Consider the following 20,898-nt stretch of genomic DNA (forward strand, 5'->3'; position numbering starts at 1 on the left):
TTCTGGCTGTTAAGCAGAGAGAGGTTTCTCAAGGTTTGGAAATCCGGGAGAGTGGCAGTAAAGCACAAAGGGAGGAGAAAAGACTACAGATCAAGTACTGTAGTAAAAAAAAATTTTTAATAAAAATAAATAAATACATACAATTAGATTTTAAAAATTGGTTTTTCCACTCACTTTCCACCGAATTTTTACTAAAGGACAAAGAAAATGAAGACAGCTACTAGTTCATAAGGTGGATGCTGATACAAAGTTAAAGAAATGTACTAAAGATAAGAAATACCATCTTGCAGCTTTTTAAACAATTAAAACCAAAATTTATAAATTGCATAATGTAAAACAAGTAAATGAATAGTTAACTTGCCTTATTAAAAGAAATAGCTCTCTTTAGAATAGTCTTTCAAATCTTACTCGATATACTATATATATAAAATGAGTCAATTAACTTCAGATGCAAAAAAAATAGAAAAAAAAAAAAGAGAGAGAGAGAGAGAGAGGGTTGTAGAGTCCAACAGAGAAAAGAAAGCAAGCAGAAATTTGCTGCTCTACTGGTCCCTGCCATCGTTGACACCTGCTTGCAGGTAGATCAGGCCAGGCTCAAAAGGGCAAAGGTTTCCCAACTCCTTCCTCTGAGTTGCCTGACCTTGGCTTCAGTTCCCCTACTCCTCTCAGATTCCGGTGTTTCTCCCTGGTCCGGAACAAGGCCCTAACTCCGGACTCGCTGTGGTCTCGACTTCCCTCGTCATCGATCTGGAGATTTTGGGGGGGATGGGGAGGGGTCAGAGGTTCAGGACGGGGGCGGTCTTCACAGTCCTTTTGCCTCAGACCTCAGCCTTGCACTCGGGCGCCACCAAGTGGCCTATGGCTGGCATTGCAGCGTCAGGTCCCTGTCTTATTCCGCTCGGACGAACGGCTACAGATTTAGCTTAAAGGCGACTGCGGAACCACCCTGAAGCCAAGCGGCTAAAGGCCTCTGGGAAGAGATGACCCGCCCGGTATGACCTCCGAGAGCAGAGAATCCGCACCCCGTGCCCGGAAGCTGAGTCCACCAAGCTCTGCTCTGTGCTCAGTTCCGTGATCCGCCCGCCACCATCTCAGGCTTGCAGGGGCTTCGCGTTTCCCGAGGCCTTCTGGGAATAGTTGCAAGGAGGTAGTTGCTCCCGGACATTGATCTGAGTCTTCCTCGGTCGGTTTGAGAAAGACTGAGTTTTCCTGGGGAGAAGCACGGTTCATCCGTGCAGGCAACTGGGATTTGTCTTTTCCTTTTTGATAGAAAAAAGAACATATTTAAAAACATTTTACAAAGAAGACCGCCGACTTTAATTAGGTATGACTTTAAAACATGTAAGTGAAAACCTTTTTTGCGGGGTGGCCGGTTAGCTCAGTTGGTTAGAGCGTGGTGCTAATAACGCCAAGGTCGCGGGTTCGATCCCCGTACGGGCCAGTACTCTCCGCATTCTTTTTCTCGTCCTACCTATAGACCTACATCACCGGTGGAAATTGCACCCGTACATCCAATTACAGACAGTCCTAATATCACTACCGCTGAACGATTTGATTGTGGGTTTTTTTTTGGTTTTTAAAGAAATAAAGTACCAGAGTCAGGATGGAGAGCTTTTAAAGAAAATTGAATGAGGTAAGGTGGATGTATTTAGGGGAAGAGGAAACTGGGAGAATTAGAGAAATGTCTTGCATCATTCTGTAAAAAACTTCAGGCAATAATGTTTTGATATAGTTTATACTTCTGAAATGTAAAAGCATCATTCCTCTTCATGGTAAGTTGCTCAGTTGGTTAGGGTATTTATTGTTTTTATAATGTCAAGGTCGCTGATTCGATTCCTCTTGAAGAATATGCCTCGTGGTATTTCGGTTTTCTTTTTCTCAGTGTGGGAATATCTCAGGCTTGTGGCGTAGCCTCAGACCAGCAACCGAATGCTCTGCGATAAAATGGAGCAATGGTCAGCCTTTGGGTTATATTTGACCGTTACCTCGGTGCTGCCAGTTACGAAGCCATTTACAACTCGTCTAAATTGTTTTCGAACGTTTATCATAAAAGCGTTGGATTTAAGATTTGAATCCAAAATGAAAACGGGGTGCGCAGTGGGGGATAGGAGGGCAAGAGCCCCTGGGGCTACTCTCAGTCTAAGTGCCTCACTCTCCCTGTCTGTCCTTTTCTTGAAGTCTGGCGCCTGGGTCTCCGTGTGCCCAGCACGAGACTCCTGTTTCTCTCCTCGACCCTTGCAATGTCCCTCAGACTCCCAGCATATGTTTACTCTTTCTCTTGTTTAAAAGTATGGGGTTACTTTGAAAATGACATACATGATATTGATTAAATAATGACATAAGTAATGTCTCAAGCACAGTGCCAGGGACATAGTGGGTGCTCAATAAGTCCAAGAAAGCAAGGCCTTCCTCTGCTTTGGTCAGTGCTGCATCCTTCGTGTCAAGTACTGTGACTGGCTCAAAGCCAGCGCCTGAAAAAATGTTTTTAATTAATAAAGGGCATCCACTACTCCATTGCATATTAAATAATATACTTACAGATTTTAAGTATGAGAAGGCCTCGACAGGTCATTGCTAACTTTGAAGATGAAGGCGGCCACCAGCCATGGAATGTGGACATTCACTAGAAACCGAGAATGACCGCTAGCTGACAGCCTTCAAGGAATGGGAAATTCCTAGAGATTTATCAGTACCCACTGTTCATAACATATTTCCATTTGTCAGAGTCCTGGTGTTGTTTTGCCTGATATTAGACAACATCAGTAGAATACAATGAGTCATAATTTCAGTTATCTTTCTAAATGTTAACTTGGTACACTTTGAATCTAACATCTAGGCAACTGGCTTTCAATTGAAGATTTACATTACTTACCTGTGAAACCTTATTAATATATAAATGTGTAGGACCTACTCCAGACTTATTGAATCTCTCTGCTTGATGTTGTTGATATATTGTTTATATATTCTTATTACATGGTTTGGATATTCATGGCATATTGTGTCTCAGAATTATTATATGTTATGTATCAAGAATTTTTTTCTCTGTAAAGATTATGTTCATTCACATTTATAAATTAGATGCACTATTTTCTGTCTTCTTTGAAAATATGGTTGATTGTTATGTCTAAAGAGATTTTTGTCTAAAATTTATTTTGGAATGGCTCTGTTATTCCTTGCTATTCTTGTTCCAAAATTCCTTGTTAGTGGCATTAGTCTTGTTATAAACTCTCATCAGATCTTTCACTTCAGAAAGGCTAGTTAGTAAAATTTGTTATTTAGATTCCAGGCTGATAGGGTCTAAAGTTGTCTCTGGGGATTAATCTTTGCCCTTCTTGGTGGTGGGGGGGGGACTTTTTAAATGTATTATGTCCTTTGTATGTCCTGCTTTATAGGCAAATAGGGAAAGTGCAGTGAGCTTTTCTTGTATCTGCTTCTTCTCATTTGTCTTCAGCTCACAATGGTCCTTATGCCAAAGTGGTATATTTTGGGGTGGCATAATCTGCTACCCTTCATGACTACCTTTTTTGCTCACATTCCTTGGGAAGTAGATGGGGAAGAACTCTATGGATAAACTGAGGAAAATGAAACCAGGTTTCCAGTGAAGTATAAACAGGATTTCAGGCATAGTGCAGGACTATTTCTACTAAAGTGAAAAGACAGTGACTCTGGTGGAACTCCAGTCATAATCTTTGAAATTTCTCTAGATAAAAGGGAAAAGCCCAATGTATAGACCAGTGCTACACAGTGTACATTTTAGCTATAAACTACAATGTCACTTAAGATTCAAGAAAGTGATAATCTACTTGTAATTTATTTCCTCAAAATGTCATTGAGCTCCAATTTTCCCCCTGTGCACTCAGTAGGTTCTCCTGATGCACAAACAAATACAGTTCTTAGGGCTGTACAAAACCAAAATGATGAGGGTCTACATTTGACATTGCTCTCTTGTTCTCAAAAATAAAAATGAGTCTGATTCCAAACCAAATGTCGTGGCTTATTAATTCTTTGCCTGACACTGATAACCAAACTCCATCATTTAGCTGACTATGTTGGATGTCACAGGTTAAGAGAGCTGAGACTGAACTTCCAAGACAGAATTTGAAATCTTACTCTCTATCAGGTACTGCAAGATAATTTGTGCTTAATTCATATACCTATCATTAGCAAATCCATCACTTTCTATCAATTATGGGAAACTTATTCACTTTTCCCTTCATCACAACTCTTCATATTGTGATGCTATTATCTGGAAAAAGACTCTCCACAATTGGAATAACAATTCAATATAGACTTTACCAGCAATATAAATTCCTCAATGCATCTCCAGCATGTTTAGTGGCAACTACACTGTTGAAATACAAAAACTGAAAGGGAAAGGCCCCGCTGGGATTCGAACCCAGGATCTCCTGTTTACTAGACAGGCGCTTTGACCAGCTAAGCCACAGGGCCCCCTCTCAAACTACAATTCAGTTATATCATATTTGTAATATTTTCTGTGAAGTGTAGCATTTTGCCAGAAACATACTTGCTTTTGTGACAGAGAGAACGCACCTGTATTTCTGAACTATATTTCTACACTAAAGCAGAAACTTCAACATTAAAAAATAAAAATGCGTTCTTCAGCGCGAGGTTTTAAAAATTATTTTAAATTGGAGTGAAATTCCTATTTCATGGTGACTATCGCCCTCTAGAGGAAATATTGGATATTGCAACACATTTAAAAATTTTCTCCGTTAATTCATTTTGTCCACAAATGTGGTCACTACTGTATTTCAGGTAATTTTCTAGGTATTGGAGATAGAGCAGCGAACCAACCAAACAAAAACTTCTTCATCTATAGGATTTGTATTCTAGAAGCAGGGAAATAAAGCAAGTTTTAAAAATTTCTCCCTCCAACCCCCTCCCCCCGCCCCAAACGAGAGATGTAAGCACTAATTCCGCTACCGCAAGGTTACAGAGCCCACGGTGCTACTTTCTGAGCTAATTCACTGCACATGAGCAAGACTATCATGCTTCCTTCTATTTTATCTAACCTGGCACAAGAAAGCAAGCAAAGATAAGGACACGCTGATGCACAGGAGATTCTGCTCATTGCACCGTTGAGTTAAAACTGACTTGATTCCTGTCTTCATAGGTTGTAAAAATGAGTGGAGGATGCAGAGAATTAAAGAGAAAATTAGGGTACAATGTGGTAAATAACTCCCGCAGGATGCCGTGGGAGCCTCTAACTTGGGCAAGATGCAGGGCGTGTCTTAGCAGAGTCACATGACCTCTCCTCAGTTTCCAGGTCAGGTTGATGATTGCAGAAGGGGTTGTGGCAGGTTGGCCGAATACAGCTTAGCGTGGGGGAAGAATAGATGAGACCATCATTCTGAAATGTTTAAATAACCGCCTTGTGCCTTGTGCTTTATGCGAAAGGACGAGGGATTATGTATTCACTGAACATCCATAAAATGCAAGACCCTGGAGAAAAGAGAAATCACTTAGGAGATCCTGTGACAGATCTACACACCCGATTTCCTCTAGGCAGCCCTCAGCTCTTCCCTGCCTGTCTAGCCTGTACCTAATCTACTTGCCCTTTCTTACAAAAAGATTTATTCATTCCCTTTGTCCCTATGTCCTGCTGCCATTCCTCTTCTTACATAAACAACTTTTCTAATTTGTTTATTGTGTATCACTTTGATCATATTTTTTTTTTGCAAAATTGACATTTTTGTTTTGTGCACATATATTATAAATTTATATAAATGATATATTATATATTCTTATGCCTTTAAAAGAACATTATGACTTTAAGATCCATCAAAGTTGCTCTGTGTGCACTTAAATCATTGCTTCTAATTGCTATGTAAGATCCCATAATGGGCACTGTATTTCCTTTCTTCTGTCCCAGTGATGGGCTCACAGGTTGCCTCCATTGTCCCCCCACTCCATATAACACCACTTCCTCATCCATCCCCCTTTATGTACTTGTGCGAGTGTGTATATATATGTGTGTATATATATACGCACACTGATTAGTGTATATATATATGTATACTAATTAATCCCAGTTTATTTTTGTAAGTCTACACTCCCACCAGCACTGCATATCCCTTTATCCCTGCCCAGGCTTAACATTATTCAGCTTTCTACTTTGTAATCTAATATGTGTAGAGTGATAAATCTCATCATTGTTTTCTTTAAAATTTTATTTATGTTTTCTAAAGATTTTGAGCATCTGTCTATATGTTTTTTAGTCATTCGAATTGCATCTTATGTACACTGATACTTTTCTTATCATTTGTCCATATTCGTATAGAGGTTGGTGTATTTTTCATGTCGATATACCTGGGGTACATTGTATATTGTAGTTATTAGTCTATTGTGAATTTTAGACCTTGCAGTATTGTCTACCGTTATGTTACCTGTCTGTTGACTTTGACAGAACTTCATGGCAGAGCCTTGATTTTATTAAGGATTTATCTTTTTTTCCCCTACTGGTTTGTACTTTTGAGGTTATGCTTAAAGGGTCTTTCTCTGCTACTAGGTTAAAAAATATTCTCTCTTTTAAAAAGTATAGATTTTCTTTTTTATATTTGAGACATGATCTGTCTAGATATCTAGAGAAGTGTACTGGGGTTTTAAATGATAGTCTATTGGGGTTGTGTCTTCTAGTGTCCTAAGTTTTGGTTTAGTAAGGGTCTCCAGGATGTGTTGGTGGTCATGTAGCATCCTACACTTCCTTTACTTAGCCTTCTCACATTTTCATGACATTATGTATTTAGTAAAATTGTGTGCTTTTCCTGTTAAAATATATGTCTGCAAGGTCAGGGAGAGTCTAACAACCCAGCACAAGTCATAGCACATAAATAGTAAATTTTATGAAAATAATTGTTTGAATTATGTTTTATGAATTTCCCATCAAAGAACCTTCCAAAGATTTGTTTTTTGTTTATATTCTTGTAAGCCTGGGCCAATGTTTCATGGACCTATGAGGTCAATCCTAGACTCCCCAGATTGTAAACAAATACTTTTTGGTTTCTTATAAGAAAAGATATGAGAACAAGAATCCTATGTTGCAGTGATCGGTGAGTGGGAAGGTTTTGAACTTAAAGTTTATAAATTGCATACCTGCTTGGGTTCAATCCTTGCTTCTGGCACATGAGCTTATTTTCTAATTTGTCCTTTTCGATAAGAACTGGAAACCTCTCACGTTTGTTCCAGAAAACTTATGAGTTTCTGTTTTGTGCTCAGGCTATTTGGTTATTTTTCGCTCTCCTATAATCCTACACCTTACCTCCAGAGCATAGAAAAAAAATCCAAGTAGGCAGTGTTTAATAGGTACATGGTTGAATCTTTCTACTGTGGTCCTTGCCCACCATCAGTTTGGTATAACCACCCCAAGCCCATCAGTTTTTAAGTCTACTGTAAATTGATTCTAAAGAGAAATGAAAACTGAGAAGACCTTGAACAGCTAGGATTATGTGACCTGCAAACAACCTCCTCAGTCTGGTGGCCCTCACCAGTGACTCGATTTCCAAAAGGCTCCCGACTCTTCAAGAAGGCTCTGGAAATCAGGGCCCAGAGTTTGAAAGAGATGTGTTGGACCAATATTATATCACAAGGAAGGAGGGAGGGAAGAGAGAGAGATTGTGAACGGGAAGTAAAATTTCCCCTCTATTCTTAGGGTTTCTGGCTGGGCCTGAGAAGTAAACTAGCATAAAACAGATAAATAGGAGAAAAACATACAAATTTTATTAAGTAAGTTTTACATGTACGTGGGAGCCCTCACAAGAAAAATGAAGACTCAAAGAAGCAATCAGAGCCCAACGCTTATGCACTAGGTTGGACAAACGTTGTGAAAGCGTGCCAAGACGAAAGGGTTTGGACTAGGGCAATTATGTGGAAAAGTGACTAGGAAGATAAGGGTTAGTTTAAGGAGGTTTTTTGGTACAGATTTCTCTCGGCTTGGACTCCCCAGTCTCTGGTGATAAGAATGCTTCCTTCCTTCTGGTACAGAGAGGGCATATGGGTATTTTATCTCCTGCTTTTGGAAAGAAAAAGGAAGGTAAGAGTGCCCTTCTTGCATCTGCTGTTTTTCAAGTGTCTTTAGCTTAAAACAATCAACATATCACAGAGGCATATTTTGGGGTGGCATGCTCTGAACCCCTACAATTGAAAACATTTTTTTTGCCTCCCATCTTAATGCACAAATATCCCAAGTTTAACTTAGTGAGCAGTCCCCAATTGGCCAGCTCTAACCCAGCTGCAAAAAAAGGGAGGTCATGTGAGTGCTGTTAACTTCGTTTATAATTCCCTTGAAATAAAGATACGTTTATTCAGTCCCGGTTATTTGCTAGGAACTACAGCAAAAGATGCGTACACACAGGGGTTTTAATTGTTGCACTTCTCTATCTGCAGCACTTCGACAAGTGCTTGGCACGTAGGCTCAAAATAAATACTCTCTGAGTGACTGGATAAATATAGATTACTTTAGAAGTGTTCAAAGGGGCACAAATCAAGAATCATGTGTTCACAGATGATGCAATTTGAGGACATATTTCAAGCTTGTGCGTGAGTGAGATGCACTAGAAATGTAATTAAGCTCCAAAATTTCCTGTGTTCAAAGTTATCTATCTTTGAATCGAATAGCTATATTTTCTGATGTATTTTTCTGGAAACTTTTGTATCTGGGGACAGAAAGCTCACATACTTCTGGTTCCATAGTGTAGTGGTTAGCACATCTATTTTACACGCAGAAGGTCCTGGGTTCGATCCCCAGTAGAACCAACTTATAAACTGGGTGTCTTTTTGTTTTTTGTGTTTCCTTTTCCTTCTCTCACTCCAAGGCTAACAGAGTGGGTTTTCGCTTTCGTTTTTGTTTTTCTAGATTAGGCTTCTGAGAGCTATTTATGAAACAGAATTGCAGATTCTCTCCCGACTTTTCTTTGGGAGCTCCACTTTCATACACTGCTTAGTTCTCTGAGGCAGTGTGGAGCATCGGGTTGTTACCGAAAAATAGTCTTGTTATTTCTGTTATCTCCAGTCATCATAAAAGTCAAGCAGAAATAGATTTCAATGAGGCCTGAGCGCTGGGGACAATAAACGTCTCACCTCAAGAGTGAGAGAGCCTAATCAGAAAGAATTTCTAAAATTGTAAAACTGGGCGGAGGGGCGAGGATCCGATTTTAGGTCAAAAGGGTGTAGCCTGGGCCTCAGATTGGGAACAGTGCCAAAGAAATGTGTGGACGGGTCTCAACAGAGGCTGAACCCTACAGCATTTCCCAATTCTTCAGAGGACTCAGGTTCTCTCTCCTAGAAAGTCAAGCTCTCCTAGCTCCTGCCTGGAAGTGTCAGGAAGAAGGCTCCAGGTTTATGCTCCTAAAAGGATAAAACAGTGATCTCTGTCCTGAGAGGCATTTGATGTGTTTGATGGCTGAGGTTCCAGACTAAAGACATGAGACATCTATGAAAACCTTGACCTTACCCAGTGATCTTCCCAACCCTCTTCGACCCCACTTCCACTCAAAATAAGCAAGCACCATCCAAAGGGTCAGAGTTTGCAATAGACTTTCACATATCCTGCTCTAAACCATGAATAGAAAGTCAGAATCATGATATTTCTGAAGAATGTATTAAAGAAATGTAACAAAAACAGAAACAAAAAGCAACTTATGGACAAAGGCTACATAGGTAGAACAATGCTGAGAATAAACTAATATTAATATACTCAGAGAGATGGGAGACAACATTGAATACTGAAATAAAGATAAGTGTATTTGCACAAGGAAAGAGGCTTTTGTAAAATAAAAATATATTATCAGAAATGAAAATTTTAATAAATAGATCATAAAGTGTGATAATATCCTGGAATATCAAGCAAAAAAGTTAGTGATACAGAGAAAAAAAATAAGTTCATTAGAGGAAAAGTCTAGGATGTGCAATATCTAAGTAGTATTACTTCCTGATATAAAGAATAGGGAAAATGCAAGGATGATAAACCTCAAAAAATTAGGTACATATTACAACACTAAAAAAAAAATCTAGATAGGCAGGGATCACTGAGTAGTCCATAAAAAGGATTTTTGAAAAGTCACAGAAGGGATAAGTTAACAGAGTAGCTGACTTTTCAAAATTGGCACCAGAAGCTAGATGACAATAAAGCAATGGATTCAAATCTGAAAGAAAATGAAATCCACCCTAGAATCCTATATGAAACCCAAGTATCCATCAAGTATGAGTGTAAAAGAGAGACATTTTCAAATATACACTGCCTTGTATAATTTACCTTCAGTACTTCCTTTCTTGGGATCCATGGGAGGATACGTTCTACCAAAATGAAAGTGTGGGTTAAGAAGTAGGAAGACTTGGGATACAGAAAGAATGAGATGCAAGTGCAACATAGGAGATAAGTGAAGGGACAGTCCAGGATGACGGGAATATCATACATATGGAGTGTTAAGGGGAGCAAGACCAGACTGTAAGAGTTCAGAAATGTCTGGGGAAGAATTCTTCAAGGAGATGAAGTTGAGAGAAACCTGGATGTGGATAAACACCCTGAAAAGAGATTTAAATAACTGGTGGATGGATTTGGGGGTGAAATAATAAGACCTATTGAAAATTGTGCAAATAAAAATATGATTAATTATTCCATGTGGGAGGAGTAATAGTAGTTCATTAGGCTGGTTTAAAATTAGAAAATATGTATAAGGAGTGAAAAGGAATAAATAAGTAATCATTAGTTGCAGATGACATGATATCTACAGAGAAAACTGGAGAATCAATAAATGTTTAAAATCAATAAATGAGTTTAGCACATTTGCTAGATAACTTCATAATTTTAATTCAGAAATACATAGAAAATAAGGTTTAAAAAATTATACTTAAGAATAAATCTGACAAATTATGTACAGTACTTTCACAGGGAAAGTTATAAAATATTATGGAAAGATATAAAAAACTACCTAAATAAATGCAGTGATACAACATATTAATGAGAGCAAAAGTTCTATAAAATAAAAATACAAAATTTCTTTAAAATTATATAAAATTATATATATACAATGAGATTTCAATCAAAATTCCAACAGATTCTAATACTTGGAAGAACTAGAGAGCTTTAGCAAACTAAATTATTTTAAAAAAGAAAAGAATGTTAGTGGTGTTTTCTTTTCTAACGTCAGTTGTATTTTAAAGGATAGTAATTAATATGTGTGGTATTTTTGCAGAGATAGATAAACCAATGGAACAGAATAGATAGCACAAATAGTCCAAGGCAAATAATGAAACACCAAATACCTATATAGGACAGTGGAGGTAGAAGGGAGGGAATTGGAAAGAGTGGGTGGAATATTCATGACTTATCTGAGAACACGGGTGTGGTTTAGGCCCAGAACTGATGCAATCCTCCTTTTCAGTCCTTGTATGAGCTTTTCCCATTGTTGTCATGGTAACTCTCAACTGTCAAGGTGCTGGTGGGTGTGTCATTTAGCATGCTAATGTATTCTAATAAACATATAATGAGGCTCAAGGTCTACTGGAAGTCAAATCTTCTGCCATCTTGCGTGTAGTTGGTTCTAAACAGTTCTTGTATTTTTTCTCTTTGCAGCTTCCTCCTGAAACTTAGATAAGAGTAGTTGGTTTCTATTTGAGGGAGGGGGTAGGGGTATGATTCTGGGGAAACAGCCTTGGTAACACTATGGCAAACATTTTGGCAGGCATGGGGCCGAAAAATAGCCTAGCTGAAATCTTGAAGTGAACCTTAATTCTGAGGACAGACAAAACTCTTCCTGCCATGGCTGGAATTAACTTATCACCATCAAAATAGCTGAGGACTGTAGTCGATTTAAGTAGATGCTGAGTTCAGCATCAGTGTTTACAACATTACTACTACAAAGGCACAGATAGCAATCCTATTTATTTACTTATTTATTTAACAATAACAACAATGGCTTATTTTATCATGTTTTTGGTTTGTACCTCACTGAGTTAGTGCCCCATGCATATCATGTCCTTAAATCTTTAGAACAATTGTCGAAAGTGGTAACTCTCATTAACTTCCATTGAGAGATGAGGATGATGAGCCACAGAGAAATTAAAAAGCAGACCATGAGTGCCATAGATAGAGGAGGGCAGTTTTCCCTCTGCAAACGTGATTGGCAGGTTGTGAATGATGCTCCCAACCAATATTCAAACAATCATAAAAGGACATCTGGAAAATGCAAATTTTTAACCTTATAATTCCCCTGCTCAGTTTATATCAGATTTGCTAGTGATGTCATACAAAGCTACACAATATAATTGTGAACCAGAGAAACTGACAAGTCTAGTAGAAATGTATTGGCACTAAGTATCATGTGGTGCATGCCAAGCAAATTCTCTACTTTTTGAGCAAATCACCAAGTGTAGGTCTTCTTTAACCCATTACTAGCCTGGCACTACAAGTTCATTCTGTGCCAGATTTAGGACCCTAACCCTCTTACCAAGAAGTAGCCTCTGGGCCATAGTACATGGATTTCCTCTACTCAGGCCAGTAAGTGCTGGAGAAAGTATGTTCTAGAGAATTGAAAGATCAAGATGTTTGTCTCTGTTCTAAATCTGAGTTTCCTCACTCACTGGTGGGAAAAAAAAATTGGTAGGAGCCAGTCTGGGTTAATACATACTTGATCCCTGAACTCACCCTTATAAAACTGAGTAGAAATAACACACACAAAAGAGAAAATTGAAGTAGATGTGAGCCAAATGAACATGGATGGTCATTGTGAATATTGTTAGACTACTGGGAAGCAGCCTCAAACCTGGGCTGCTTAAGGGATGACACTGAAAATATAAGGCATTTCAGCTTAATTACAATATCTCTGAAGCTTTGTTGGTTCGAGTTTCAGAATCCGTGTCAGGTGGACACTTGGGGACGAAGTGGGGGCTATTTTAGCCCTATGAATGGAAGGCTTTAGGAAATCGAAGACTATATCTTCATGCTGAAACTTCTAATAAGCTGCTAAAAATATGAGAAAGAAGACAGAAGACAGTATTTTTTTGAGCACTGAAAATTTACAAGGCCCAGGGGAGATGAGGTACCATATCTGTATTCTCAGAGTGCTGTGCTATGAGAAGTGAACTCACCGCTCCTCTGGGGATCTGCTTCTTTTTAGTCACCTCACTGTGGTCCCCAGGTAGCATCCACTGCTTCTGCTTTCCAGCCACCTCCCCACCTCAGATCAACGCTCTTCCACTCCCACCTGACCCAGTCCACTTGCCTCTTTCTAACTCACTCAAGAAACTGAAGAGGCTAGAGATAGTGGCTATTCTTCTGAGTCATGATCCCCACCCCCCCAAAAGTTCCTCTAATTTTTCCCAGATTATCAAAGTTTACAGTTTCTCAGCACTGACCTAGCCACAATACTTATACACCCTACTATATATAAAATAGATAACTAATAAGGACCTACTGTATATATAGCACAGGGAACTCTATTCAATACTCTGTAATGACCTATATGGGAAAAGAATCTTTAAAAAGAGTGGATATATGTATATGTATAACTGATTCACTTTGCTGTACAGCAGAAACTAACACAACATTGTAAATCAACTATGCTCCAAGAAAAATTAAAAAAACAATAAAATGCATCTAAAAGAAGAAAAAAAAGAAATGTGTGATTCATAATCAGTCCTTTGTGTGCTAGAAAAGATTGCCACAATAAACCGGATCTGCATTTGAACAGTCATTTCATCGTGTTTAGAAGAAAAAGTTTTCTATTTTTATTGTTATTACCTCAACTTCTTCATTGAGACTTCCAGGCAATGCCAATAGGAGTGTTGGACATGGGTATGGTTGGGAAGAGAAGAATTGGAGAAAAACAAACAAACATAAAAACCCCCCAAAACCATGGATACTTTCTGTTTGGCTGGCCAGTGGGGGCAGGATGCTGAACATTTGTCTTCAATTTTGCAAAGGTTTTAGAGAGGCTGTCTCCATGGCAGTGTTGAAAAAAATCGGTGATGTGCATATGAGGAATAAAGCTACTGCCATGACTCGGTTTCGAACCGAGGTTACTGCGGCCACAACGCAGAGTACTACCCACTATACGATCACAGCATGCCTTCAGGAAGCATCTACTTTAGAGCTGTACCTCTGCTCTTTTCTCAGGAACGTCTATTCCTGTCATCTAAATAAACATGCACTTTGTTTTCCATCTTTAGTTAGAAATGCCTTCTCAGTTTATTGCCTTATTCTGCTCCTCCACTTGCTAATACAGTATGTTGCTCCTGGCAAACAAACCAAAAGGAACAAAAATTAAGTTTCACTACATGGAATTTTCCAAATATGATGGCTCCTCTCTGGGGTTGCTAACACTTGCGGACTGACTACTCTCACTTCCATTTCAGCCCATGCAGGTCTCTTGCTTAGTTTTAAAAAGCGTGGTCCTCAGACCTCCAGCGATAGAATGGAGAGGGTGTCGCTTCGAATTGAACCTTACTGGGTCCCATTTTTGGCCAAACTGGTCAGAATCTCCAGGTGCTTGGCGTAGAATCTGGCATCATATCAGGTGCCAAAAGTGAGTTCAAAGGAAGGGATATGGCGCCATCCTGACCCACACATCTGTGACTCTGGCACGCCCCTGGGCTCAGCCTGCCCAACTGAGAAAATGTTCAGGGCCTCGGGGTGCTTACACCTCATTGAAACTTGTTTCTCCCAGTTTTGCCAGTTGCCCGAGGGGGACAGGGGACAGTGCTTCTTGTATGGCCTGGAAGCTCTATGGGCCGCCCGCACCCCGTCACAGACACCTCTGCCTGCGCACCGTAGAGTCAGGGTCCTGGACATGCTCTTTCCTTGGTACAGAATGATTTCCTTTCTTCTCTTTACCTGGTTAAATTCCATTCATGCTTCAGCTCTCCACGGAATTCACTGGGGAAGCTTTTCCTGAACTCCACTCCACACAACACGTTCCTCTCGGTCTAAGTCAAATTTATTTTCTCTGTTCCATGATTCTTTTTTTATTTTTCCATCAGTGTCCCCATATCAGTTTCTTATGATGTATTAGTTACTGGAGTTATTTTAAATTAATGTCAGTCTCCTCCCTCCCTCCCTCCCCTCCCCAGCTGTGCTCCAAGAGGAGATAACTGTCGTGTTCAATATAGTCTATCGCCAGGGTTCCACATTTAGTAAGTTCTTTATGAATATTGCTCGGGCGCACAATGAATGAATGAATGCACAGAGATTCCAATCCAATCCTTTATGGAGGCAACTTCTCCCAACAGCATGTGGCCAGGCACATGGCTTTATTGTGTGCAGAGGCTGTGGGTAGGAAAGATCGTTAGAAAATGAAGGCAAAGGAGTTCAGAATTACCTCAGCAGCTGACCATATAAAGCTTCTCAGCAGAGCCAAAATGATGTCTTTAATTTTCTGAGATTTTCTTTATCTCCTTTCTTCTAGATCACACAAAGCCACCCTAATTACTGGCAGGTTTGCTGAAGAATTACCTGCTTCCCAGTATTAATTTGATCAGGGAAGAGAGCTAGGGATTTTCTGTCTCAAGGAAATGAGCTCAGTTAAGCTGAAGGAAAGGAAATGCTGCCTGTACAGGGAATGCAGGCTGCTTTTGTCTCAGGCCTGTTTGAGTTGGACCTCTCCTTCCTTTCTTTCCCTCAGGGACTTCCTCTCACCCTATTTAGAAAGCACCCTATTTATGGACACAAGTGCTTTTCTGCATTTTCTGCTGGGGTGTTTTTGGCAATTGGACTGATTTGCATGTGCTTCTCTATAAGAAGAGAGAAAAGCCAATCCTGTGTGTTAGTCCTTGGTGTGGCACAGGCCTAGAAAATGGCCTCTCTTCTTGTGCTTTTTATTTTTGAAAGCCTTTCTGAGGATTTTGCCTGACACTTTTACTACAGTGATTCTGAGTAGGATAAGAGACAGGGTGGCCTAATCCAACCTGCTAGCTCTATGTTTATCAATGCCATGGACTTTTCTACTTCTGACTTTCCTAAATTTTCTATTAAAAGTAAATTTAAAACTCTCTCTCTTACTCAGGAGCATAGCTCCAGCAACCCTTCCCTCTCTTTCCTATATTATTTAAATAAAATCTCTGTAGGGGGAGTTCCCTGATGGTCCAATGGTTAGGACTCCATGCTTTCACTGCCTTGGGCCCAGGTTCAATCCCTGGTTGGGGAACTAAGATGCCATGTAATGTGGCCAAATAATAATAGTAATAATAATAATAACCTCTGTAGGATCTTTCCTATCAGCTTTTATTTCTTTCATCTGAAATGTTTTCTTGCTACCCTTTGAGCTACTAACATTATTGTCCTTCAGTTAACAGTCATATTTCCCCAAAGTGACATGTACCATATCTGGATATGCTACCCTCACCAGCTATCAGATAATTTGTAAGCCTGCTGGTTTTCAGTTGGCCCCACTTTGAAGTGCATATCCTGCCACTTGGGCTTTATGATGCATAAGAGTCATTGGTCTGGAGTTATGCATGGCAGACAGAAATGCTCTAAGGAGACTCTTGCAGAACTCATGAAGAGTATCACACCTGGGGATTTAGAATAAGGCCAAGTCTTACGCTGATGGCAACTATTATTTATTTGAAAAGTAGCTTCTAGCATCTACTGAGCCATTTTAATTACTGAATGCCTGACAGTGGGACATAAAGCAAATATGTGCCCCAAAATATTCACCAGGAACTGGGTGTCCTATGATCTACCAAATTATAAAGATGGATATCACAGTAGCATTTCATTTTAAAATGAAATTCTATAGACAAGACCAGATCTGTGATGGTCTGAGCAAGATGTGTGATGCCCAGACTCCTGTGCTATCTGTTTCTATTGCTTTGCTACCTCTCCTTCAACTCTTTTTTATAACCTCTTGGTAAACTCCCTATGACCAGTTAAAAAAGGATTAACAATCATGGCCTTGTTTTAGAGTGGCTTTGCAGAGCATTTTAGCACTAGTAGAATTGGATAGCTGTGCGCTACTAGTTATGCCTCCACTTAGAGATGGGAGGTCTTGAGAGAGAGTAGTGAAAAGAAATCCCCCCTGTCAGCAGAATATTGGGTGGTACATCTGGTTGTCCACTTCTTATGGTAGGGAATCTGGCCTGATGCAGGAAAAGCGAGTCTATATGTATCTTTACTAATTTATAGACAGTGACTAGTGAGTTATCCAGCTAATCAAGGACATGGAAAACATGACTAGAAAATTATTATCATGAAGGTCTTGTGGAGTGTAATGTACAAGGACACAGTCAGTATATGAGTTACCCCAAAATGACCACCAGAGGGCTTCCACCATGAAGGAGGCTCTTAAGGATGGGGTAGAAATGATGATCTATCCTGTGGATATTAGTCAACCTCTTTCCCCAACCAATCAGTGATTGCAAAATTGCCCATGTACAAATTTTTCAACATCTCTCTTTAACATTCCTACTCATACCTTAGACCAAAGTGTATAAGACCAGGTAGTTAAGAGAAGGCAGTTATGTGTGGGTTCTGTGTTGAGGTAGCTAATATCTTGATTTATAGCTTTATCTCTTACAAATTGAGAATCTGATTGAATAAATTACATTGTGCTTTCTTGTCTTACTCAGTTTGGGCTGCTATGACAAATATTATAGGATGGGTGGCTTAAACAACAAACATTTATTTCTCATAGTTCTGGAATCTGGGAAGTCCAAGAGCAAGGTGCCAACAGATTCCATGTCTGGTGAAGACCTGCTTCCTGGTTTGTAGGTGCTGCCATCTCTCTGTGTGCTCATGTGATTTCTTCTTTGTGGGCTCCAGGAGTGCGTGGGGAGCTCTGGTCTCTTCTTCTTACAAGAGTGCTAATCCCACCATGAGGATTCTACCTTCATGACCTCATCTAAACCCATTTACCTCCCAAGCCCCCATCTCCAAATACCACCACATTGGGGGGTTAGGATTTCAATATATGAAAGGGGGGCAGGGGGCTCAAACATTCAGTCCCATAGCATTTCTTTTCTAAATTGTAACTGGAACGATACCCACCTAAAGTGCATTCATGTTACATATGTAGCCCATAAATGGTCTGTACTGAATATCTCTTCCATGTTTTCTTTAAAGCCTCATTCTCTTCTCTTTTGGGGCCTCAACTATTCACTTTGAAGCCTTCACATTATGGTACAAAACTGGAACCCAGGACTGGATAAGTGAAGTGATTGCTGGATCTGGAGGAGGGAGAAAAGGCCAATGGAAGATTCTCTCTTATTCCTTATTGTTTTATATCACCTTCCATTTGCAATGACTGTGGCGTCTAAAACTCTTACAGGAGTATATGAAATTAGTAAAGATTTTTAGAAAGTAAGTTTTCTCATTTCTCTAAAAAGAAAACACATCCCTTTTAAATTCCCCAATGAAGGTAAAGAAACCATGTATGCTAAAGTCAGTTTTACAAATACCATCATAGACATTACTCAACACTGATACTTATATTCATGTTAATGTATGTCATAGACATGGAAATGCAGTATCTAGATCCCCCACCAAGGAAAGAATTGCTGCCCAACTGTAGAATGCACTTAGTAGATAGGCAGCAGCTCTTATCTCCAGGGTTCGCCAGAGTTGCAGATCTCCACCCAACTCAAGGCACGCCCTTCCTCAGGGCAGTCCACATCAGTGGCAGAAGTAAAGCCTGATCCAGGGACATTTTCACCGAATGTGGGGCAACTCTGACAGGCAATACAGGCTCCATTGCTCCCCCCATGTTTGTCTGGCCTGTATCACAGTTTGACATTCTCTGTCCAATCCTAGTTCCTTCCTCCCTTCACAGATGTTGGTCCCTAATAAACATCTTGCACCCCAAACTCCATCTCAGCATCTGCTTCCAGAGAACTCAAGCTACATCACTATATCACCATAATTTTTTTCCTGGGTGTCTTGCATTTTGTTATCACTTCATTCGACAGGGCTTCTGCAAGCAAAGACTAGGAGTAGCAAATAAATCCTGTATTGAATTATAAACTATGTTCTCAATCTTTCAGTTTTTGAACCACATAATAAAGTCGATATTATTTTTTTAATTAATTTTTATTGGAGTGTAGTTGTTTTACAATGTTGTTAGTTTCTACTGTACAGCAAAGTGAATCATCTGTACGTATACGTATATCCCCTCTTTTTTGCATTTCCTTCCCATTTAGGTCACCAGAGAGCATTGAGTAGAGTTCCCTGAGCTATATTGTAGGTTCTCATTAGTTATCTATTTTATACATAGTATCAATAGTGTATATATGTCAATCCCAATCTCCCAATTCATCCCCCCCCCACCCAGTCAATACTATTTTTATGGTGTCTTTTTTAAAAGGTGGGTTGGATTCCACAGCTTTTTCTATCTAGCTAATCTGTATTATCAAATTATCTCAGAGATCAGGGTTGCTATTGCTTTTGATTACTTATACACATTAATTTACACACCCGAAGTCCTATATTATGGTGTCCTCCCCCCCGCCCCCTTTAAGTTCATCGCCTAATGGGCCTTCTGGCTGTTCCCAAGAAAAACACATTTTCTGTCCTAAGGCTTTTGCATTTTCAGTTCCCTCTACTTGAAATACTCTTCCTCTAGTATCTGCCTGTCTCGTTCTTTTTTTTAATTTATGTATGTCTCTGAGCAAGTAACACTTTTAAGAGGTAATCTCCATTTACCCCCTATCTAAAATGAGTACCCATAATGCTCTATGGCTTATCTTCTCACTGTGTTTTTCACAGGATGTGTGTCATCTTACATATTATATATTCACATGTTTATTTATGGCTCCCTCACCTAGAGTAAATTTCAGGGAGGTAGATTTTCTAGGTTTGAATTGACTGTTGTATTCTGAGTTACAAGAGTGCGTTAAATGAACATGAGTCCCAAAGAAATAGGACCAAGGATTTACTAATGTGGGATTAAATAACTTCTGCATATTTTTAATCGACAAACTCTAGTTCCCATTAGAATTAAATCTTAAAGAAAATGTAAACGGCTGCTGAGTGGAATTTTAAGAATTTCATCATCTGATGTAACTATCCTTTAGTTAGGTCACTTAACCAGGATGCTCTTTCAAAGGACTTTTCTAAACAGTACATTCAGAATTGCTAAGTTTCCTAAAAGTAATCAGTGCATCCGTATTTTGGCTGCCTGAGGACACTACTTGTAGATAACATTAGCTTTATTAACTGACTTCAGATACTTGCCTATCGGATTCATCTCCCAACTTCTGAACAAGCCTCTCCACATACTATCACTCAAAACACAAAATTGTGTGTACCAGCTTTCTCTTTGACAGTGTAGGTGGCTCTGAAAAGAGCCTTTGTTTTTCAGCTTTTCTCACCTTGTTACTTATTTGGTCTTGTGGTGGCTCTCGGTCTTCTTAGGCAGCAGCACGGCCTGGATGTTGGGCAAGACGCCGCCCTGAGCGATGGTGACTTTGCCCAGCAGCTTGTTGAGCTCCTCGTCGTTGCGGATGGCCAGCTGCAGGTGGCGCGGGATGATACGCGTCTTTTTATTGTCGCGGGCCGCGTTGCCCGCCAGCTCCAGGATCTCGGCCGTCAGGTACTCCAGCACCGCCGCCAGGTACACCGGCGCGCCGGCCCCAACCCGCTCGGCGTAGTTGCCCTTGCGGAGCAAGCGGTGCACCCGGCCCACGGGGAACTGAAGCCCGGCCCGCGAAGACCGAGTCTTAGCCTTAGCGCGAGCCTTACCGCTTTGTTTGCCTCGTCCGGACATCACGAGCTGACCAACGTCTCCTCAAATAGCTATCAAAAAAAAAAGGGCAAGGGCAGCACTTTTTATAACCCTATTGGGCGCGAAAAAGAAAGCGTGTCATTGGTTAGGATGTGGCTTCATTTTAACCAATGGAAAGGCGAAATTGGGATTCTTGCGTTCTGATTGGGCAGAACTAATTTCTGACGGC

The 20,898-nt window shown here is 40.0% G+C and overlaps 1 protein-coding gene and 3 non-coding genes across 11 annotated transcripts; 2 read left to right on the forward strand and 2 right to left on the reverse strand.

Annotated features, from left to right (window-relative positions):
• Window positions 1-1,151: 1,151 nt before the first annotated feature.
• Window positions 1,152-20,739, reverse strand: LOC103003770 (histone H2A type 1-J). 8 transcript variants are annotated; one of them, XR_009009415.1, is made up of 3 exons: window positions 20,317-20,739; window positions 17,999-18,177; window positions 10,910-11,603 (listed from the first exon to the last, which is right to left on the reverse strand). XR_009009415.1 is itself a non-coding variant. In XM_057554217.1 (2 exons), the coding sequence occupies exon 1, from the start codon at window positions 20,709-20,711 to the stop codon at window positions 20,325-20,327; it is 387 nt and encodes a 128-aa protein (XP_057410200.1). In that variant the 5' UTR covers window positions 20,712-20,739; the 3' UTR covers window positions 1,152-1,259; window positions 20,317-20,324. The 8 variants fall into 8 exon arrangements, 6 of the variants coding, with proteins under 6 accessions (XP_057410200.1, XP_057410198.1, XP_057410199.1 ...); XR_009009414.1 differs by lacking the exon at window positions 10,910-11,603 and adding an exon at window positions 15,083-15,280; XM_057554217.1 differs by lacking the exons at window positions 10,910-11,603; window positions 17,999-18,177 and adding an exon at window positions 1,152-1,259.
• Window positions 1,368-1,441, forward strand: TRNAI-AAU (transfer RNA isoleucine (anticodon AAU)). The gene has a single exon. It is a non-coding gene; the product is annotated as a tRNA-Ile (tRNA).
• Window positions 4,376-4,449, reverse strand: TRNAT-AGU (transfer RNA threonine (anticodon AGU)). The gene has a single exon. It is a non-coding gene; the product is annotated as a tRNA-Thr (tRNA).
• On the forward strand, window positions 8,700-8,772 carry TRNAV-UAC (transfer RNA valine (anticodon UAC)). Its single transcript has one exon. It is a non-coding gene; the product is annotated as a tRNA-Val (tRNA).
• Window positions 20,740-20,898: the final 159 nt, after the last annotated feature.

This window comes from Balaenoptera acutorostrata, chromosome 10, assembly GCF_949987535.1.
Source record: "Balaenoptera acutorostrata chromosome 10, mBalAcu1.1, whole genome shotgun sequence".
Lineage (NCBI taxonomy): Eukaryota > Metazoa > Chordata > Mammalia > Artiodactyla > Balaenopteridae > Balaenoptera > Balaenoptera acutorostrata.

Coding starts and splice junctions, on each gene's coding strand:
- LOC103003770 (XM_057554217.1), bottom strand. CDS start 20,711: ATGTCCGGACGAGGCAAACAAAGCGGTAAGGCTCGCGCTAAGGCTAAG.